This window comes from Anolis carolinensis, chromosome 3, assembly GCF_035594765.1.
Source record: "Anolis carolinensis isolate JA03-04 chromosome 3, rAnoCar3.1.pri, whole genome shotgun sequence".
NCBI lineage: Eukaryota > Metazoa > Chordata > Lepidosauria > Squamata > Dactyloidae > Anolis > Anolis carolinensis.
In genome coordinates, this window is record NC_085843.1 from 49,588,639 (window position 1) to 49,605,742 (window position 17,104).

The window sequence follows — 17,104 nt, forward strand, 5'->3', positions numbered from 1 at the left end:
TTGGCTAGGTATGCTGTAAACACAGTTGATTTATACCATCAAATGGAGAGCATTCAAACATGCCGTCTCTGTCCACAATCCTCACTGGCACAGTTCCCAAAGAGCTATATAATTTGATCATTCTGTGTGTAAATTGTTTTTTCCAATAATAGTTTGTAAAAGAAAAAAACTGTATAAACTAACATTGGCAGCTACACCATAATCAATAGCTTTATACCTTTAAAATGTTAAATTATCTTTAAAATCCATCCTCGTGTATCCTTGGGATGCCTGCTTCCAACAAGAAGTTCCAAAGGAAGATAGAAAAGCCCTGGTGAAGGAAATTGATAGTTGTAGAGTATTCCAATTTGCAGCTACTCCATGATCTGTCACTTAGGTTACAGTCTGAAATCTCCAGGCATCTTCCTTGCACTTCACGCTGCAGACGTCTTTTTTAGCTTAACACGCCACCTTTTTGCCCTTCAAGTGCAGCATGTTCCAAACAGGCAGGAAGGACTGGTGCAGTCTGGCCTTGAGCCACTCCTGTTAGGAAGCATTTTCCTTCTTTGACTACCTACATCTCCTTAATGTTCTCTACTCCATTTCAAGTCGGAATTGGGACAAAAAGTCCAGGAGTTGCAGAATCGGCAAGCTTAAAACAAAGATCCCTGCAGCATCAGATGTATCCAGGTTGAGCTAGTTCAGCATTTTGTTCCTGGGAAGCTTGCAAGCGGAACGCAAAAGCAGCATCCCTCTCCTGTCATTTAACCCCAGTATCATCTGATATTAACTCTTTATAGATCAGACACAGCCTAATAAGAAAGCTGCTACAGCAATAAGAGGATGGGAGAGGTCCAGATTCAAATGCACGTTTGGCTATGAAAGTCATAGGTGTCTGATAATTGTCATAAACCCAACCTGCCTCGCAGAGTTGTTGTGAGCTTAAAAATGAGAAGAATGTCTGTTTATGGTGCCTTGAGCTCTGTAGAGGAACAGACAAATGCAAATGTAATAAATATTTATTGCTTCCATTTATTCCTGGCTAACAGCCACTGATAGATCTATCATCCATAAAACATGCCTTAAAACAGATTTTAATGATGCAGTCCAAAGCCCACTCCAAAGCTAGCAACCAGAGTTTGGAAAAGTAACCTGTTTTGACTACAGTTCCCAGAATTCCCTAGTCAGTGGATATCAGCTGCCTTTTGTTCTAGTTTGTTCGAGTTCCTATGGGGAGAGGGGGTGAGATATAAATAAAGATTATGATTATAGTCCAAAGTCACTTTTCCAAACTTTGCTAGGGTATAAAACTGAATTTAGCCCATTTTCAAGTTAATATGGCAACTGTTTGCACTTTATAAATACATTTTCTAAGTGGTAGAAATCTGACACATGATTCACCAGAAACAAATGTCTCAGTTCTGGGAAAAAACTAAAAATATTATTTAGGTATCTTTTAATTTCTGGATAAGTCTAGTGGGCAAATATTTTTTAAAATATATTTAAGAAAGTATTATGTATTCAGAACTCAAGACTCAATGGGTCACTAAAACATAACTTCATTGGCTTAGGTTAAGAACATACAAAGTTCCAAGAGTTATAACATCTTTCAAATTCCACATAGACTAAGATCTAATACTAAAATGTTCTATTCAAGATACAAAACCACAAAAGCCGAGTATCTTCATATATATTTCTAAGAATGTAGGAAAATTTAAGGATTCTGGGACCTTGTATTATCAATAACTAACAAGCATGGTATTATTAACCTCCAAATCCAATCATTATCCTATTTTGCATACTGAATACAACTGTAGCAGATGATTAGTGCTTTTATTATGGCAGAAAAAATATGTATTGCCATTTGGGTAGGTACAAAAAATATTTTGTTAATTAAACATCTTGAATTGAATCCCAGTATCATCTGATATTGGTTATAGATAAGACATCCTAATAAGAAAACTGATACAGCAACAAGAGGACTGGAGAGGCCCAGATTCAAATGATCATTTGGTCATGAGTGTCTGATAATTGCCATCCACCCTCGTAGAGTTGTTGTAAGCATTTATTATGAGAACTTAAATGTCACTATTGTTCTTATTCATAAATACATGGAAGAGTTAATATAATTACTTTTCCTTTCAGTGTAAGGATGTGTACTTCAATCTTTTGCTGTCTATCTTAATTTAGCTGTGTACTTTGGAACAACAATGGTTTATAAAAAGCTACGATGAAAGCATTAGACTTTCTTATTGCTGAATATATATAAACAAGAAGGCTGTTCTCTTAGCTGCAGAAAAAAGTTATACTATTAACTCTTACTCCTTCCATTGAATTAACCATTCATGACATTATGTGTGTTCACTTAATGTGGATCTCAGTCTTTATTTAGTATAACAGAAAGTCATATTTTAAAAAGCACAACTTTGATTAACACACTGTGGTTAATCCACACACGTCTTTGCATCCCACTTCCAAAACAAAGGCACCAACAATTCAAAGTGCTGGCTTTAGCCTATAAAGCCCTAAACGGTTCCGGTCCAGTCTACCTGTCTGAATGCGATTTCCTGCTTCTTGGCAGGGGATTGGACTGGATGACCCATGAGGCCTCTTCCAACTCTACTATTCTATAATTCTACTATCTCCCCCTATGAACCACCTCGGAGTTTAAGATCGTCTGGGGAGGCCCTGCTCTCGATCCCACCTCCTTCGCAAGTGTGACTGGTGGGGACGAGAGGCAGGGCCTTCTCAGTGGTGACCCCCCCCAGCTGTGAAATTCCCTCTCTAGCTATATTAGATCAGCCCCCTCCCTCCTAATCTTTAGGAAGAGAGTAAAAACTTGGCTTTGGGAGCAGGCCTTTGATAAATAGTGCAGTGCATTTTTTTTATAAACCTGGGAATCATACAATGGATTTTGGAACAGCTTTAGACCTTGCCTTTGGATGATGTGTCTCATATTGGAATGTACTTTAATTATGTTTTATGTCTGTTTTAATTTTTTATAATTCTATTTCATGTCTGTGTTTTATGCCTAAGGCACTTTATAAATGCCGTTTGTAAGCCGCCTTGAGTCCTCCTCAGAGTAGAGAAAGGCGGGATATAAATATGGTAAATAAATAAATAATACATTGGCAGTTTTCCTCCAAGGGTCTGAATATGTGCTGGTCTCTTTCATAGATTTGAATGGACCCTATGCGAAGAGCAAGTACTGCAGAATCAAGCTCCTTCTGTTTGTCTACACTGCAGAATGAATGCAGTATGACATTACTCTAACTGATATGGCTCAATGCTATGGCATCATGGGAGTTGTAGTTTCACAACGTCTTTAGCCTTCTCTGCCAAAGAGTTCTGGTGCCTCATCAAATTGGAAATCCCGGGATCCTGTAGCACTGAACCATTTGATACAAGTTGGGCATCCCTTATCTGAAATTCTAAAACCTTCCAACAATTTAGTTGTTCACATGAGTGGCTGAGCCAGTGCCTTCTGATAATTTGATGTACAGAAGCTTTGTTCTGTGCTCAAAATCATCAAAAATATTGTATAAAATTACATTTTATAAGGTGTGTATGAAACATAAATGGATTTTGTGTTTACACTTTGGTCACATCTCCCAGATATCTCATTATGTACGTATATGCAAATACAAGTACAGTAGTCTCTCACTTATCCAACATTCACTTATCCAACATTCTGGATTATCCAACGCAGTTTGCCTCCCACCCCGATCCACAGCTGTTTCTCTAGACAGCAAGGATTGAACTTTTTGTGGATTTAATTTCCGACAGTGTTGCTACTGTAAGTTCATTTTATGCAATTCTATCTTTATTTGTAGTCAATTTGTTAATAGCCGATATTTTTAGTCAATGTTTTCAATATATTGTGATGTTTTGGTGCTAAATTCATAAATTCAGTAATTGCTACATAACGTTACCGTGTTTTGGACTGCTTTTTCTGTTGATTTGTTGTAAAACATCATGTTTTTGGTGCTTAATTTGTAAAATCATAACATAATTTGACATTTAATAGGCTTTTCCTTAATCCCTCCTTATTATCCAATATTTTTGCTTATTCAATGTTCTTCTGGTCCATTTATGTTGGATAAGTGAGACTCTACCATATTCCAAAATCTGGAAAAAAAAAACCCACCCAAAATACTTCTGGTCCCAAGTATTTCAGAGAAGAGATGCTCAACCTGCACCACACAGAATTACTTGTTCATAGCCATCCTTCCATCATCCCTTCATCTTCCAACCCATCATTTGCAAAGGACATTTGATTGGCTTAGAGGACTTGGAACATGATACGCCGCTCCTTTTCTCCTGATGCCGGCTCTAATAATTTTTTCTCCACAATGCATGAGCTTGCTCTCATCTCACATCTTTCATGGAGGTTGCAAAATGAGTTTTGCTGCAACCTGGTTGGTAGTAGAGGGCAAATGCCCACACCATTGGGAGAGGGAAGGGGAAAATACACGGAGAGGGGAAGAAGGAAGTAAATAAGTGTTAGCCCCTTACATGGAAAGGCTGCAAAGAAGGAACAATGACATAGCTTGCAATGTCACCAAAAATCCTCCTTCCCCATGCTCTTCTGTGAATACACATGTGCAACTGCCACATCAGGATGTTTCACCAGCTGTTAAGTTTGTGGATAATTATATTGAATGGTCCAATGACTATGTGTTGTTGAAGGCTTTCATGGTCAGAATCACTGGGTTGTTGTGAGTTTTCCAGGCTCTATCGCCATGTTCCAGAAGCATTCTCTCCTGATGTTTCATCCACATCTATAGCAGGCACCCTCAGAGGTTGTGAGGTTTGTGGGAAACTAAGCAAGTGAGATTTATATATTTGTGGAAGGTCCAGGGTGGGAGAAAGAACTTTTGTCTGTTGGAGGCACCTGTGAATGTTGCAATTAATCACCTTGATTAGCATTGAAAAGCCTTGCAGCTTCAAAGCTTGGCTGCTTCCTGCCTAAGGGAATTCTTTGTTGGGAGGTGTTAGCTGGCCCTGATTGTTTCATGTCTAGAATTCCCCTGTTTTCAGTGTTGTTCATTATTTACTGTTTTGATTTTGGAGTTTTGTAATACTGGTAGCCAGATTTTGTTCATTTTCATGGTTTCCTCCTTTCTGTTGAAATTTTCCACATGTTTGTCTCAAACAGACAAGAGTTCTTTCTCCCACCCTGGACCTTCCACAGATATAAAAACCCCACTTGCCTAGTTTCCAACAAATTTCACAACCTCTGAGGATGCCTGCCATAGATGTGGCCGAAACATCAGGAGAGAATGCTTCTGGAACATGGCCATACAGCTCAGAAAACTCACAGCAACCTGGTCCAATGACGGTCACCTCTTCTAAGTATGGCAAGTTGGTTGCATTCTTTTCCTTCTTCGGCAGTTCTTCCACTTTCACTCTGGACTAAATCCCTATAATTCCACATTATTATTATTATTATTATTATTATTATTATTATTATTATTATTAAGCAGCCAATTCCAAGGTGCAAAAGGAACAAATACCTGCAGACTTTTAATGGTGAGGTTAAGCACTCCTCTTGTCTCATGCGGGTATTTGAAGCCATTGCAAAATTTAGGCAATGAGGATGAAGATGCTGGTGAAGATGATGAGGAAGAGAAGTCAACATTTCCTCTTTTTAAAATGATAATTGGTAGAGAAAGCCCACACTCGTTTTTCTCTTCTGCCTGGACTCTTGTTTTTTTTGAGCAGGTGGAAGGAAACCATGCAGGTTGGTGGTGGATCCATGCGTGGAAGGAGAAAGTGGAGAATGAGCAAAGGTGGGGATTGACTTTTCACTCAGCGAAAGTCATAATAATAAATAGTAATATTTAAAACTTTATTTATAACCCACTGTATCTCACCTGGGGGACTCAGGGCCGTTTCCAAATAAAAAAAGGCAAACATTCAATGCCATTGGGTCGCTGTAAGTTTTCCAGGCTGTATGGCTATGTTCCAGAAGCATTCTCTCCTGACGTTTTGCCCACATCTATGGAGGCATCCCCAGAGGTTGTGAGGTCCGTTGGAAACTAGGCAAGTGAGGTTTATATATCTGTGGAAGGTCCAAGGTGGGAGAAAGAACTCTTGTCTGTTGGAGACAAGCATGTGGACAATTTCAAAAAAAAAGAGAGGAGGAAACCATGAAAATGAACAAAATCTGGCTACCAGTAGTTTAAAAAACCCTCTAAAATCAGGACAATAAATAAAGAATAACACTCAGAAGACAGGGAAATTCCAGACAAGAAACAATCAGGGCCAGCTAACACCTCCCAAAAAAGGGTTCTCCCAGGCAGGGAGCAGTCAGGCTTTGAAGCTACAAGGCTATTGAATGCTAATCAAGGTGGCCAATTGCAACATTCACACCTGCCTCAAACAGACAAGAGTTCTTTCTCTAAACCTGGACCTTCCAGAGATATATAAACCCCATTTGCCTAGTTTCCAACAGACCTCACAGCCTGTGAGGATGCCTGCCATAGATGTGGGCGAAACGTCAGGAGATAATGCTTCTGGAACATGGCCATACAACCCGGAAAACTCGCAGCAACCCTGTGATTCCAGCCATGAAAGCCTTCAACAACACATTCAATGCCATGATAAAAAAACAGTCAGACAGATCAAATCAAAACAGTAAGTAAAACAACATCAATATAAACTTATAATAACTAGCAAAAAATATAAGTCCTTTAAATAAACATAATGATAAAATTTACAACATATTAAAATCTAAGCAACTTAAAATGCATTAAAAGCATAGACTGGTTTACAGCAGCCAACAGAGAGCCAGGGTGCGTTCCCAGTATCATAGAATCGTAGAATTGGAAGAGACCTTGTGGGACATCCAGTCCAACCCTCTGCCAAGAAGCAGGAAAATCGTATTAAAGCACCCCCGACAGATGGCCATCCAGCCTCTGTTTTAAAAAAGGAGCTCCACCACAGTCCGGGGCAGCGAGTTCCACTGCTGAACAGCTCTCACATTTAGGAAGTTCAGGTGGAATCTCCTTTCCTGTAGTTTGAAGGCGTTGTTCCGCATCCTAGTCTCCAGGGCAGCAGAAAACACGCCTGTTCTCTCCTCCCTATGACTTCCCCTCACATATTTATACATGGCTGTAATGCCTCTTCTCAGCCTTCTCTTCTGCAGGCTAAACATGCCCGGCTCTTTAAGCCCCTCCTCACAGGGCTTGTTCTCCAGACCCTTGATCATTCATATCCAAGCGAGGTTGTGTACTGAGATGTTCTAGTCCTCCTTCTGTGCATAGATGGGCAGAGAGTTAGTTGGGACGAATGGCCAAAGCGAAGAAGCGCCAAAGAGGGCTAGGAAAAAACAAAGGCGAGCAGTCAGAGACACCCTCAAAGTGGGCGAAGGCAAAAAGACAATGAGAAGCAGAGATTCCTTTTTCCCCCCAACTCTCCTCTGTGGGCTGCTGCAACCGGGAGGGGAGGGGGGAAAAAGAGGAGGAGTGGGACGTACCAACATGTCTTAGAATGTAGGGGGAGATGAGAGAAGGCATTTCAACACCACACAATATTTCTATGATGTCCAGCTCGTCAAAGTAAGAGAATCGTTGTAGGAGGAAGAAAAGGTTAAAGAAAGAGGAGTGGGTTAGCAAGGGAGGGAATAAGCGAGTGTCCGGTGTCATGCCCCTTCCCCCTGCCTCCCCCCTGCGGCGGAATGGTACGCGCCGTTCCGATAGAGGGCGGGGCGGCGGGCGCGGCGCCTCCTCGCACTGTGACACACGGAGCCGGGCGCTGGCGGAGAACGGAGTGGAGCCGGGGTCCTCGTCGCGGCGGCGGCAACAACGGGGAAGGAGCAGCCTCCCTCCGGCACACAGCATGGCTCGCTCCGGCGTCGCCTTCTCCCCGTCGAGGTGGCCGCGGCGTTGCCTTCGCTGCTGTCCCTCCCACTCCGCTTGGCTATCGCTGGGCTTGCTCCTCTCCCGACTCTGCTGCGGTGAGTGAGGGAGAGAGGGAAAGTTTTCTTTTGCCTCCTCTTCGTCGTCTCCGGACCAAACCAGTTTCCCCTCAGAGCGGAGTCTGAGGGGGGGAAGGAAGAAAAGAAGGCGGCGGGCGGGACCTTGAGGGAAACTTTTCCCTCCTCAGTTGGGATGAGGGAAGTTTGGCTTGAGGGAGGGGAGGCCGGACCCTCGCTTACATTCCCTCATAGGATTTTCTGTCGCCTCAGGAAGGCGGCCGTTAATGTTTGACCCGCGGAATTCGGGGGGGGGGGGGGGGAGGGAAACACAGGCGGGTTGTGGGCCAACTTGGGCCCTCCCTCCAGGTGTTTTGGACTCCCACCATTCCTCACAGCCTCAGGCCCCTTCCTTTTCCCCCTCAGCCGCTTAAGCGGCTGAGGGGGGAAAGGAAGGGGCCTGAGGCTGTGAGGAATGGTGGGAGTCCAAAACACTTGGAGGGAAGGCCCAAGTTGGCCCATGCCCGGTATGTATGTATGTATGTACTAGCTTGGGTCATTTGAAAAGGGTCTTGCTCCTTTTTGGATCTGAGGTAATATCAGTTTGTTCATAACGTTATGCTATGTCTTAGAGAAAAAAAACTCTCAGTCTTTGCTTTTGTTTTTTTTTATGAAACAATGTGGGTGAACTACAGTTCCCAAAAATCTTGCCTCAATCCTCCCAAAACTCCCCCAGTGTTCACAGTTGGCCACGTCTGCCAATGTGTGTGCCAAATGTGGTCCAGATCCGTCATCTGCCAGGTTCGAATCCCACCCGGGGAGAGCGCGGATGAGCTCCCTCCATCAGCTCCAGCTCCATGCGGGGACATGACAGAAGCCTCCCACAAGGATGGTAAAACATCAAAACATCCGGGTGTCCCCAGGGCAACGTCTTTGCAGACGGCCAATTCTCTCACTCCAGAAGCAACTCCGGTTACTCCTGACATGGAAAAAAAAATCTGCTGGGTTGAGTGTTGGGTCTGTCTGCCAAGTTAGTTCCAGGTCCCTCGGTGGGCTTCAGAGTGCTCTTAGATTGTGGGTGAGCTATACATCCCAGCCCCTACGGTAAAGGTAAGTTTTCCCCCTGACATTAAGTCTAGTCGTGTCGGACGCTGGGGGGTTGGTACTCATCTCTATTTCTAAGCCGAAGAGCCAGCGTTGTCCGTAGACCCCTCCAAGGTCACGTGGCTGGCATGACTGCATGGAGTGCCGTTACCTTCCCGCCGGAGCGGTACCTATTGATCTACTCACATTTGCATGTTTTCGAACTGCTAGTTTGGCAGAAGCAAGGGCTAACAGCCAGAGCTCACTCTTCTCCCCAGATTCGAACCAGTGACCTTTCGGTCAGCAAGTTGAGCAGCTCAGTGGTATAATCCGCTGTGCCAACTTGGAAGTCCCTACAGCTCCTATAAATCAGTCCCTACAACTCCTATAAACCATGGTGAATTCTCCCCAAACCTCTCCAGTATGTTAAGTTGGTGATCAATTCCTCTGTTTGCTGTGTGCCATAGGAAAGGGTTAAAGGGGAGGCAGTGGGAGGGGGTCATGCAAATTGAGAGAGAAAGGAACACTGGGATGTGCTCGCTGTAATCTACAATGTCTTGGGAGGGAGTGGATTGGCGACTCCACAGCACTTGGAACTATAGTGAGTTTGTGGAGGTTGGAGGTTGTGTGAACGGATATCTGTGCCACATACATTTTCATTTTTATTATGTGTATATAGATACATGAAGGCTATGTATATTTCAATGCCAAAAATCAATGTTTAATCACACTTCCAATTCATAATACTTAAAAGTAGTGTATTCAACACACATAGATGGAAAAACTACAAATAAAAAACCAAATCTATGTCCCCTTCCACACAGCTGAATCAAACCCCAGCTTTGAACTGGAATATATATTGCAGTATGGACCTGGGGGCCCTTCCACACAGCCAGAACATCAAGGCAGAAAATCCCATAATATCTACTTTGAATTCTGAATTCTTGAGTCTTCCACACTGCCATATATATTCCAGTTCCAGGGATATATTGGGTTACTGTGTGACCATGTCCCAGCAGCATTCTCCCCAAATGTTTCGTTCACATCTACGGCAGGCATCCTCAGTGGTTGTGAGGTTTGGAAATGAGGCAAAGCCCTATTTGCACAAGCCCATGCCCAGCCCTCCAATTTCTCATCTTGTCCACCTTGTCTGGTTATTTGATGTTTGTTTTTGATTCAGTTTTTATATTCTGCTGTTTTTAATTAACCAGACTGTTATATGTGTAAAGGTAAAGGTTTTGCCCTAACATTAAGTCCAGTCGTGTCCGACTCTGGGGTTGGTGCTCATTTCCACTTCTAAGGTGTCTGTAGACACTTCCAAGATTATGTGGCTGGCACGACTGCATGGACCTTCCCGCTGGAGCGGTACCTATTGATTTACTCATATTTGCAAAATTTTGAACTGCTAGGTTGTCAGAAGCTGGGACTAACAGTGAGGGCTCACCCCGCTTCTCAGATTCGAACCACTGATCTTTTGGTCAGCAAGGTCAGCAGCTCAGTGGTTTAACCTGCTGCATCACTGGGGGCTTCCATTATATGTGTATTATGTTTTAAATGTTTTTTTAGTTCGCAAACTTTGTTGTACTGGGCTTGCACCCCCTTGTAAGCTGCTCCGAGTCCCTTTGGGGAGATGGTGACGGGATATAAAAATAAAGTTGTTGTTGTTATTATTATTATTAAATGAGATTTAAATATCTGTGGAAGGTCCAGGGTGGGAGAAAGAACTTTTGTCTGTTGGAGGCAAGTTTGAATGTTGCAATTAATCCCCTCGTTTAGCATTGAAAAGCCTTGCAGTTTCAAAGCCTAGCTGATTCCTGCCTGGGGAAATCCTTTGTTGGGAGGTGTTAGTTGGCCCTGATTGTTTCCTGTCTGGAATTCCCCTGTTTTCTGAGTGTTCTTTATTTACTGTCCTGATTTGAGTTTTAAAAATACTGGTAGCCAGATTTTGTTCATTTTCATGTGGAATATTATTCAGCTGTGTAGAAGGGGCCTCTTGTTAACCCAGGGCCATTTCCACACAGCCCTATATCCCAGAATATCAAGACAGAAAACTCACATTTTCTGCTTTGAACTGGAATATATGGCAGTGTGGACTCAGATAACACAGTTCAAAGCAGATATTGTGGGTTATTCTGCCTTGATATTCTGGATTAAACGGCCTGAACGCGAGGAGCGCACGTGTCTTGCTCGTCTGAAAGGATCAGTTGGGTGTCTCGTGTTTTCCCTTTTGCCCCCCCCTCCCTCCCCCCCACTCCGTCAAACTTGGTTAATGCTGAGAGGAAGATGAGACATTAACCAAACCGGGTGTCCGGGCGGGGGATGACAACAACACAAAACACTCAACTGACCTTCCGAGGAATGTCCGTCGCTGCCCTCACCCGCGTCTTTACCGGCCTAGGCGAGATGAGATGTGTGCCTGTTGAGCGTTTAAAGGGGCCACTCGCGTGTTTTGAGTCTACCCTTCCCCCTTCCTCCCGTGGACTCCGCCAAACTTGGCCAATCTGGGGCGGAGAACAGGCGGGTGAAATAGTAGACCCGAGGGAGTTTTTTCGAGGATTGTCAGCTGCTGCCCTCTTCGGACGCCATGTCTCTGTGGGGAGTGTGTTTGGGGGCGTTTTCACGGGTTCATGTGAGGGGTGTGTGTATATATTATGTCAAAAAGGGTCAGCCATGTGTTTTGTACCTTCCTCTCCCTGCTTCACGTGGACTTCGTTGAAGTCGATTAACGGGGTGTGGAGGTGGATAAAGACATGACTGAGGAGTGTCGGTCGCTCCCCTTTCTGAGCGCCATATCCCGGTAGTAAGGAAGGCGTTTTCACTGGTGGGCGGCTCTTTTTCCCTTCACGAGTGAACAGTGTGAGTCTGGAGCCTGACAAACCCCTTGTGGAGACGTTCCTCCGCCCAGGGGAGGGGGTGATCAGGGCTGCGATTGAAGCAGCAGGCGGCGACTTGGCTTTGTATGTGTCTCTTAGCTGTGCGTGTGTGCCTGAGCACTCGGCCGCCTTGCTGTGCGGTTTGTTGTCTGCGCTGTTGCTGGGAGTTGGAGGGGTTGGGATTCCGCTCCGAGACCGTTACTTCCCACATTCTGGGACCAAGGCTGCCTTTGCTCGTCACCTCTCAGTCTGGAGGCTGATGACTGGCAGCTCAGATTTGTAGATACTCTGCATCCTTAATCACCCACTCCCCCCTTTTTGGGGGGGGGGTGCGGTGGGTTAGCCCTGTCCTCCAAAGCAACTGCTTAGAAGGGGCAAGGAGTCAGTTTGATGTTGAGTAGCAGGTGCTGAAGCATGGGCAGATGGATGTGTGACCACCTGTGAGCTATTCAGTTCAAGTGTCTGCTTGGTCTTGCCAAATTAGTTGCCTGTTTATTTCCTTTATCAACCTTCCTTTTAAAAAAATAAATTAAAAAAGCATTTTCTCTGGATCTCTAGAACCCACCTGGTCTTGTTGCTGAAGCATGTAAGCTATTTATCACAGAGTCTGCTTAGTCTTATCAAATTAGTTGCATGTTTATTTCTTTCACACACACACTTTAAAAAAATCCCTTTCTTTCTGGATCTCTAGTAGCCCGATCTTATTGCTGAATCATGTATGTGACCACCTGTGAGCAATTCATCTCTGAATTTGCTTGGCCTTATATAATTACAGAAACATAGAATGATAGAGTTGGAATAGACCATATGGGACATCTAGTCCAACCCCCTGTCATGCAGGAAAAGCACAATCAGAGCATTCTTGACAGATGACCATCCAGCATCTGTTCAAATGCTTCCAAGGAAGGTGCTTCCACCACACTTCAAGGCAGAGGGTTCCACTGCTGAACAGCTATTACAGTCAGGAAGTTCTGCCTAATGTTCAGGTGGAATCTCCTTTCTTGTAATTTGAATCAATGATCCGAGTCCTAGTTTCCAGGGCAGAAGAAAACAAGCCTGTTCCCTCTTTATAACATCTTTTCACATATCTATACATGGTTATCATATCTTCTCTCAACCTTCTCTTCTGCTGGCTGAACATACCCAGCTCTTTAAGACGCTCCTCATAGGGCATTGTCTGCAAACCTTCCATCATTTTAGTTGACCTCCTCTGGACACCTTCCAGCTTGTATCAAAAGAGTTGTGTGTGTGTTTATTGCTTTAATTCCTCCCCTTCCCCCTTTTCAAAAATTGCTTTACTCTTGGGATTGCTGAGAACTAGGTCTTGTTGCTGATGCATGTATGTGACCACCTATGAGCTAAGCAGTTCAGAGTCTGCTTGGTCTTGCCAAATTGGTTGCACAGTTATTCCTTTTATCTCCCTCTCCCCCTCTTAAAATCCTTTTGTCTCTGTAGCCAGCTTTTGTTGAATGATTCAAATGATGCAAGTCTGGGAAGGGAGTTTTGCCATCAGCAAAACTGAGAAGGGAACAGAAATGTTGTCATTTCTGCTTTAGAAGGTTGGAGGGCTTGTGCAAAGATTGAATGCTTGTAATTGGCATATGGAGAGGGGATTGGCTTCTGCATATTAGTTCAGTATTCGATTATCCGTTCTTGAACAGATTTACTCAGAAATTGACTGATACATGCACACATACCATCCTAATGTTTCTTACACTCTTTGAGTGCATTCTTAGCTTCTACCCACTTTTTGTGCCCTGAAGTTGGGGTATGAAGGGGGAGGTCAGACATCCTTGCTTATAGGCAGAGCTGGTATGAATGCTGGCTTAGAAGATTTGGAAAACTACTTGTTTGGTATATTATGTGACTGTATTATGAGTTTAGTTCAAGAAGTGAGCAGAAGAAAAATAGACTGAACAACTTTAATATCTGCTGCTATTTTTGAGTCTTTCAACAATTTTTTTCCTGATTAAAATAGTAAATAAAAATATTCATGACTGTAATAGAAAAAGAGCTGAGATCAGGAATATATAAGGTAATGGAATCACGGCCTAGGACTAAACAAACTAAACGCCCCAGGGCCACCAAACTTGGCAGCAAAACCCACCATCCTTGCCCCTAGGTTCCGACAACAAAAAGAAAAGAAAAATAAAGTCCTAATTAGAGGGAGAAGAATAATTGTTTTTATCCAATTGCTGCTAGTTAGAAGGCTAAGCTCCACCCACTTGGTCTGCTGCCAGTTAGAAGGCTAAGCTCTGCCCACTTGGTCTCCTAGCAACCCACTCAGCCCAGGGCCTCTTCAAGCAGTCTTATTCCCCACTGCCTATAAAATACTGATTATCTGATTTGTATTTGATTATATGGCAGTGTAGACTCAAGGCCCTTCCACACAGCTATATAACCCATTATAATCTTATATTATCTGCTTTGAATTGGATTATATTGATTCCACACTGCCATATAATCCACTTCAGTGTGCATTTTATACAGCTGTGTAGAAGGGGTCTCATATAATCCAGTTCTAAGCAGATAATATAAGATTATAAATATACAGTACAGTCTCACTTATCCAACATAAACAGGCTCGCAGAACGTTGGATAAGTGAATATGTGGGATAATAAGGGATTCAGGAAAAGCCTATTAAACATCAAATTAGGTAATCATTATACAAATTAATTACCAAAACATCATGTTATACAACACATTTGACAGAAAAAGTAGTTCAGTGCGCAGTAATACTATGTAGTAATTACTGTATTTACAAATTTACCACCAAAATATCACAATGAATTTAAAACATTGACTACAAAAACATTGACTACTAAAAGGCATACTGCATTGGATAATCCAGAACATTGGATAAGCGAATGTTGGATAAGTGAGATTTTACTGTAATATCAAATAATTACTGTGGTAGAATAATACAGAACAATATAATCTCTAAAACCAGGACAGTAAATAAAGACCAACACTCTGAAAGCAGGGAAATTGGGAATTCTACAAAGGAAACAATCAGGGCCAGCTAACACATCCCATAAAGGATTCTTCCAGAAAGGAAGCTGAGAAGGGAGAGAAGCTCTGTGTATTACCAAAGTCATTATTATTATTATTATTATTATTATTATTATTATTATTATGTTGCTGTGAACCATGAAAATGAACACAGTCTGGCTCCAAGTATTCAAAAACACTAAAATCAGAATATATAAAAATTACCTGTGGTATAATAAAACAGAACAATACAACCTCTAAAATCAGAACACTAAAGAACAAAACGGGAATTCCAGACAAGAAACAGTCAGAGCCAGCTAACACCTCCCAACAAAGTATTCCCATCACCAAAGTCTGGCAAATCCTCTGTTTTCTGAGGGCCACAGCCTTTTTTGGGGGGGGGGGGGGGGGGAATGTGTGCACTCAAGCACTGCATATGGGTACTTCTTCATCTACACAGACAGTAGAAGCACATAAAATATCGCAAAGAACACCGCTCTGAAAACAAGGGAATTCCAGACAGGAAACAATCAGGGCCAGCTAACACCTCCCAACAAAAAATCCCTCAGGGAGGAAGCAGCCTAGGCTTTAAAGCTGCAAGGCCATTACATGCTAATCATTTCCCCTAATTGCAGCATTCATACTTGCCTCCAACAGAAAAAAAAGAACAAACAGAAATATTGTATATTCACAAGCTTTAGGAAATAATATCCCCTGATGGCGCAGTGTGTTAAAGCACTGAGCTGCTCAACTTGTGGACTGAAAGGTCGCATGTTCAAATTGGGGGAGTGGAGTGAGCCCCCACTGTTAGCCCCAGCTTCTGCCAACCCAGAAGTTTGAAAACATGCAGATGTGAGTATATCAATAGGTATTGCTCTGGTGGGAAGGTAACGGCGCTCCATGCAGTCATGCAACATGAGCTTGGAGGAGTCTACGGACAACGCCGGCTCTTTGGCTTAGAAATGGAGATGAGCACCATCGGACATGACTGGACTTAATGTCAGGGGAAAACCTTTACCCTTTACCTTAACTACCAACAATTCCTCAATACTTTATTTCCCATACCACCATACTTCGCCACAGCAACGCGTGGCCGGACACAGCGTGTGTGTGTGTGTGTGTGTGTGTGTGTATATATATATATATATATAGTTATAATACAGATTCTAAAAAGCTTTGTCAGTGTCTTTGTGTAAACCTGTACTATATTAAGTCTTGTAAAGCTTTTAGCAGACAAAGTATAGACCACTTTACGGAACTGTCAGAAATGAAGTTCTGATTCTTTTGACAGACAGGAGCTTTTTGTGTACATCGTGCTGTGTTCTAGCACAAGGCAAGAGATCACTGTTTATATTGTGCCCAGACAGTTGTTTGTCCATTACATGGTCTGTCATTTTATGTAGACATGGATCAATACCTGCTGTGCAATTGTGTTGTGTGGCTTACAAGTTTTGGGTGCACCTGAACTGCTTTTGTACTTTTTGAGGAGCAAAATAACTAAATTTAGCATAGTCATTTTACTTCATTGAGACTCTGTTGTGTTTTCTTTGAATCATAAATTATTTTCAAAGTAAATGATATGTAAAATATTTAATGGAAACTTGAAAAATGTTTAAGTTGTGGCATGTCATGTCTGTTATCATTAACATTAGCAGAATACATATAGATCATGAGGTAGAAGGGAATATTTTATGGTGAAAAGTGTTAGTGAGAGGATCATAACACAGTTTTGGTGTGTGTGTGTGTGTGTATATACAGTAGAGTCTCACTTATCCAACACTCACTTATCCAACGTTCTGGATTATCCAACACATTTTTGTAGTCAATGTTTTCAATATATCATGATATTTTGGTGCTAAATTCGTAAATACAGTAATTAAAACATAGCATTAAAGCTCAATGAACTACTTTTTCTGTCAAATTTGTTGTATAACATGATGTTTTGATGCTTAATTTGTAAAATCATAACCTATTTTTATGTTTAATAGGCTTTTTCTTAAACTCTCCTTATTATCCAACATATTCGCTTATCCAACATTCTGCTGGCCCGTTTATGTTGGATAAGTGAGACTCTACTGTATATATATATATATATATATATATATATATATATAGTATTTCCTGTAGTACTCCTTAGGCTATACAATAATTTCTAGCACTTGCTCAGGCTATATTTTTTTGTGCTGAGCATCTCATTCTTGAATTTCTTTTTTCAGTGTGATTCCTGGGGTCCAAATTCATCCTAGTGCAGATATGGAA

General features: G+C 42.4%; 1 protein-coding gene and 1 long non-coding RNA gene across 9 annotated transcripts in view; one reads left to right on the plus strand and one right to left on the minus strand.

Annotated features, from left to right (window-relative positions):
* Positions 1 to 982: 982 nt before the first annotated feature.
* On the minus strand, positions 983 to 11,963 carry LOC134297401 (uncharacterized). Its single transcript, XR_010004123.1, has 2 exons — positions 11,329 to 11,963; positions 983 to 7,302 (listed from the first exon to the last, which is right to left on the minus strand). It is a non-coding gene; the product is annotated as an uncharacterized LOC134297401 (long non-coding RNA).
* Positions 7,612 to 17,104, plus strand: part of nectin3 (nectin cell adhesion molecule 3) — a 260,420-nt gene continuing 250,927 nt past the window's right edge. For all 8 annotated transcript variants that reach the window (XM_062974877.1, XM_008107775.3, XM_062974878.1 and 5 more), the window contains exon 1: positions 7,612 to 7,939. In XM_062974877.1, coding sequence (XP_062830947.1) covers positions 7,627 to 7,939 — 313 coding nt within the window. In that variant the 5' untranslated portion in view covers positions 7,612 to 7,626. The remainder of the gene's footprint in view (positions 7,940 to 17,104) is intronic.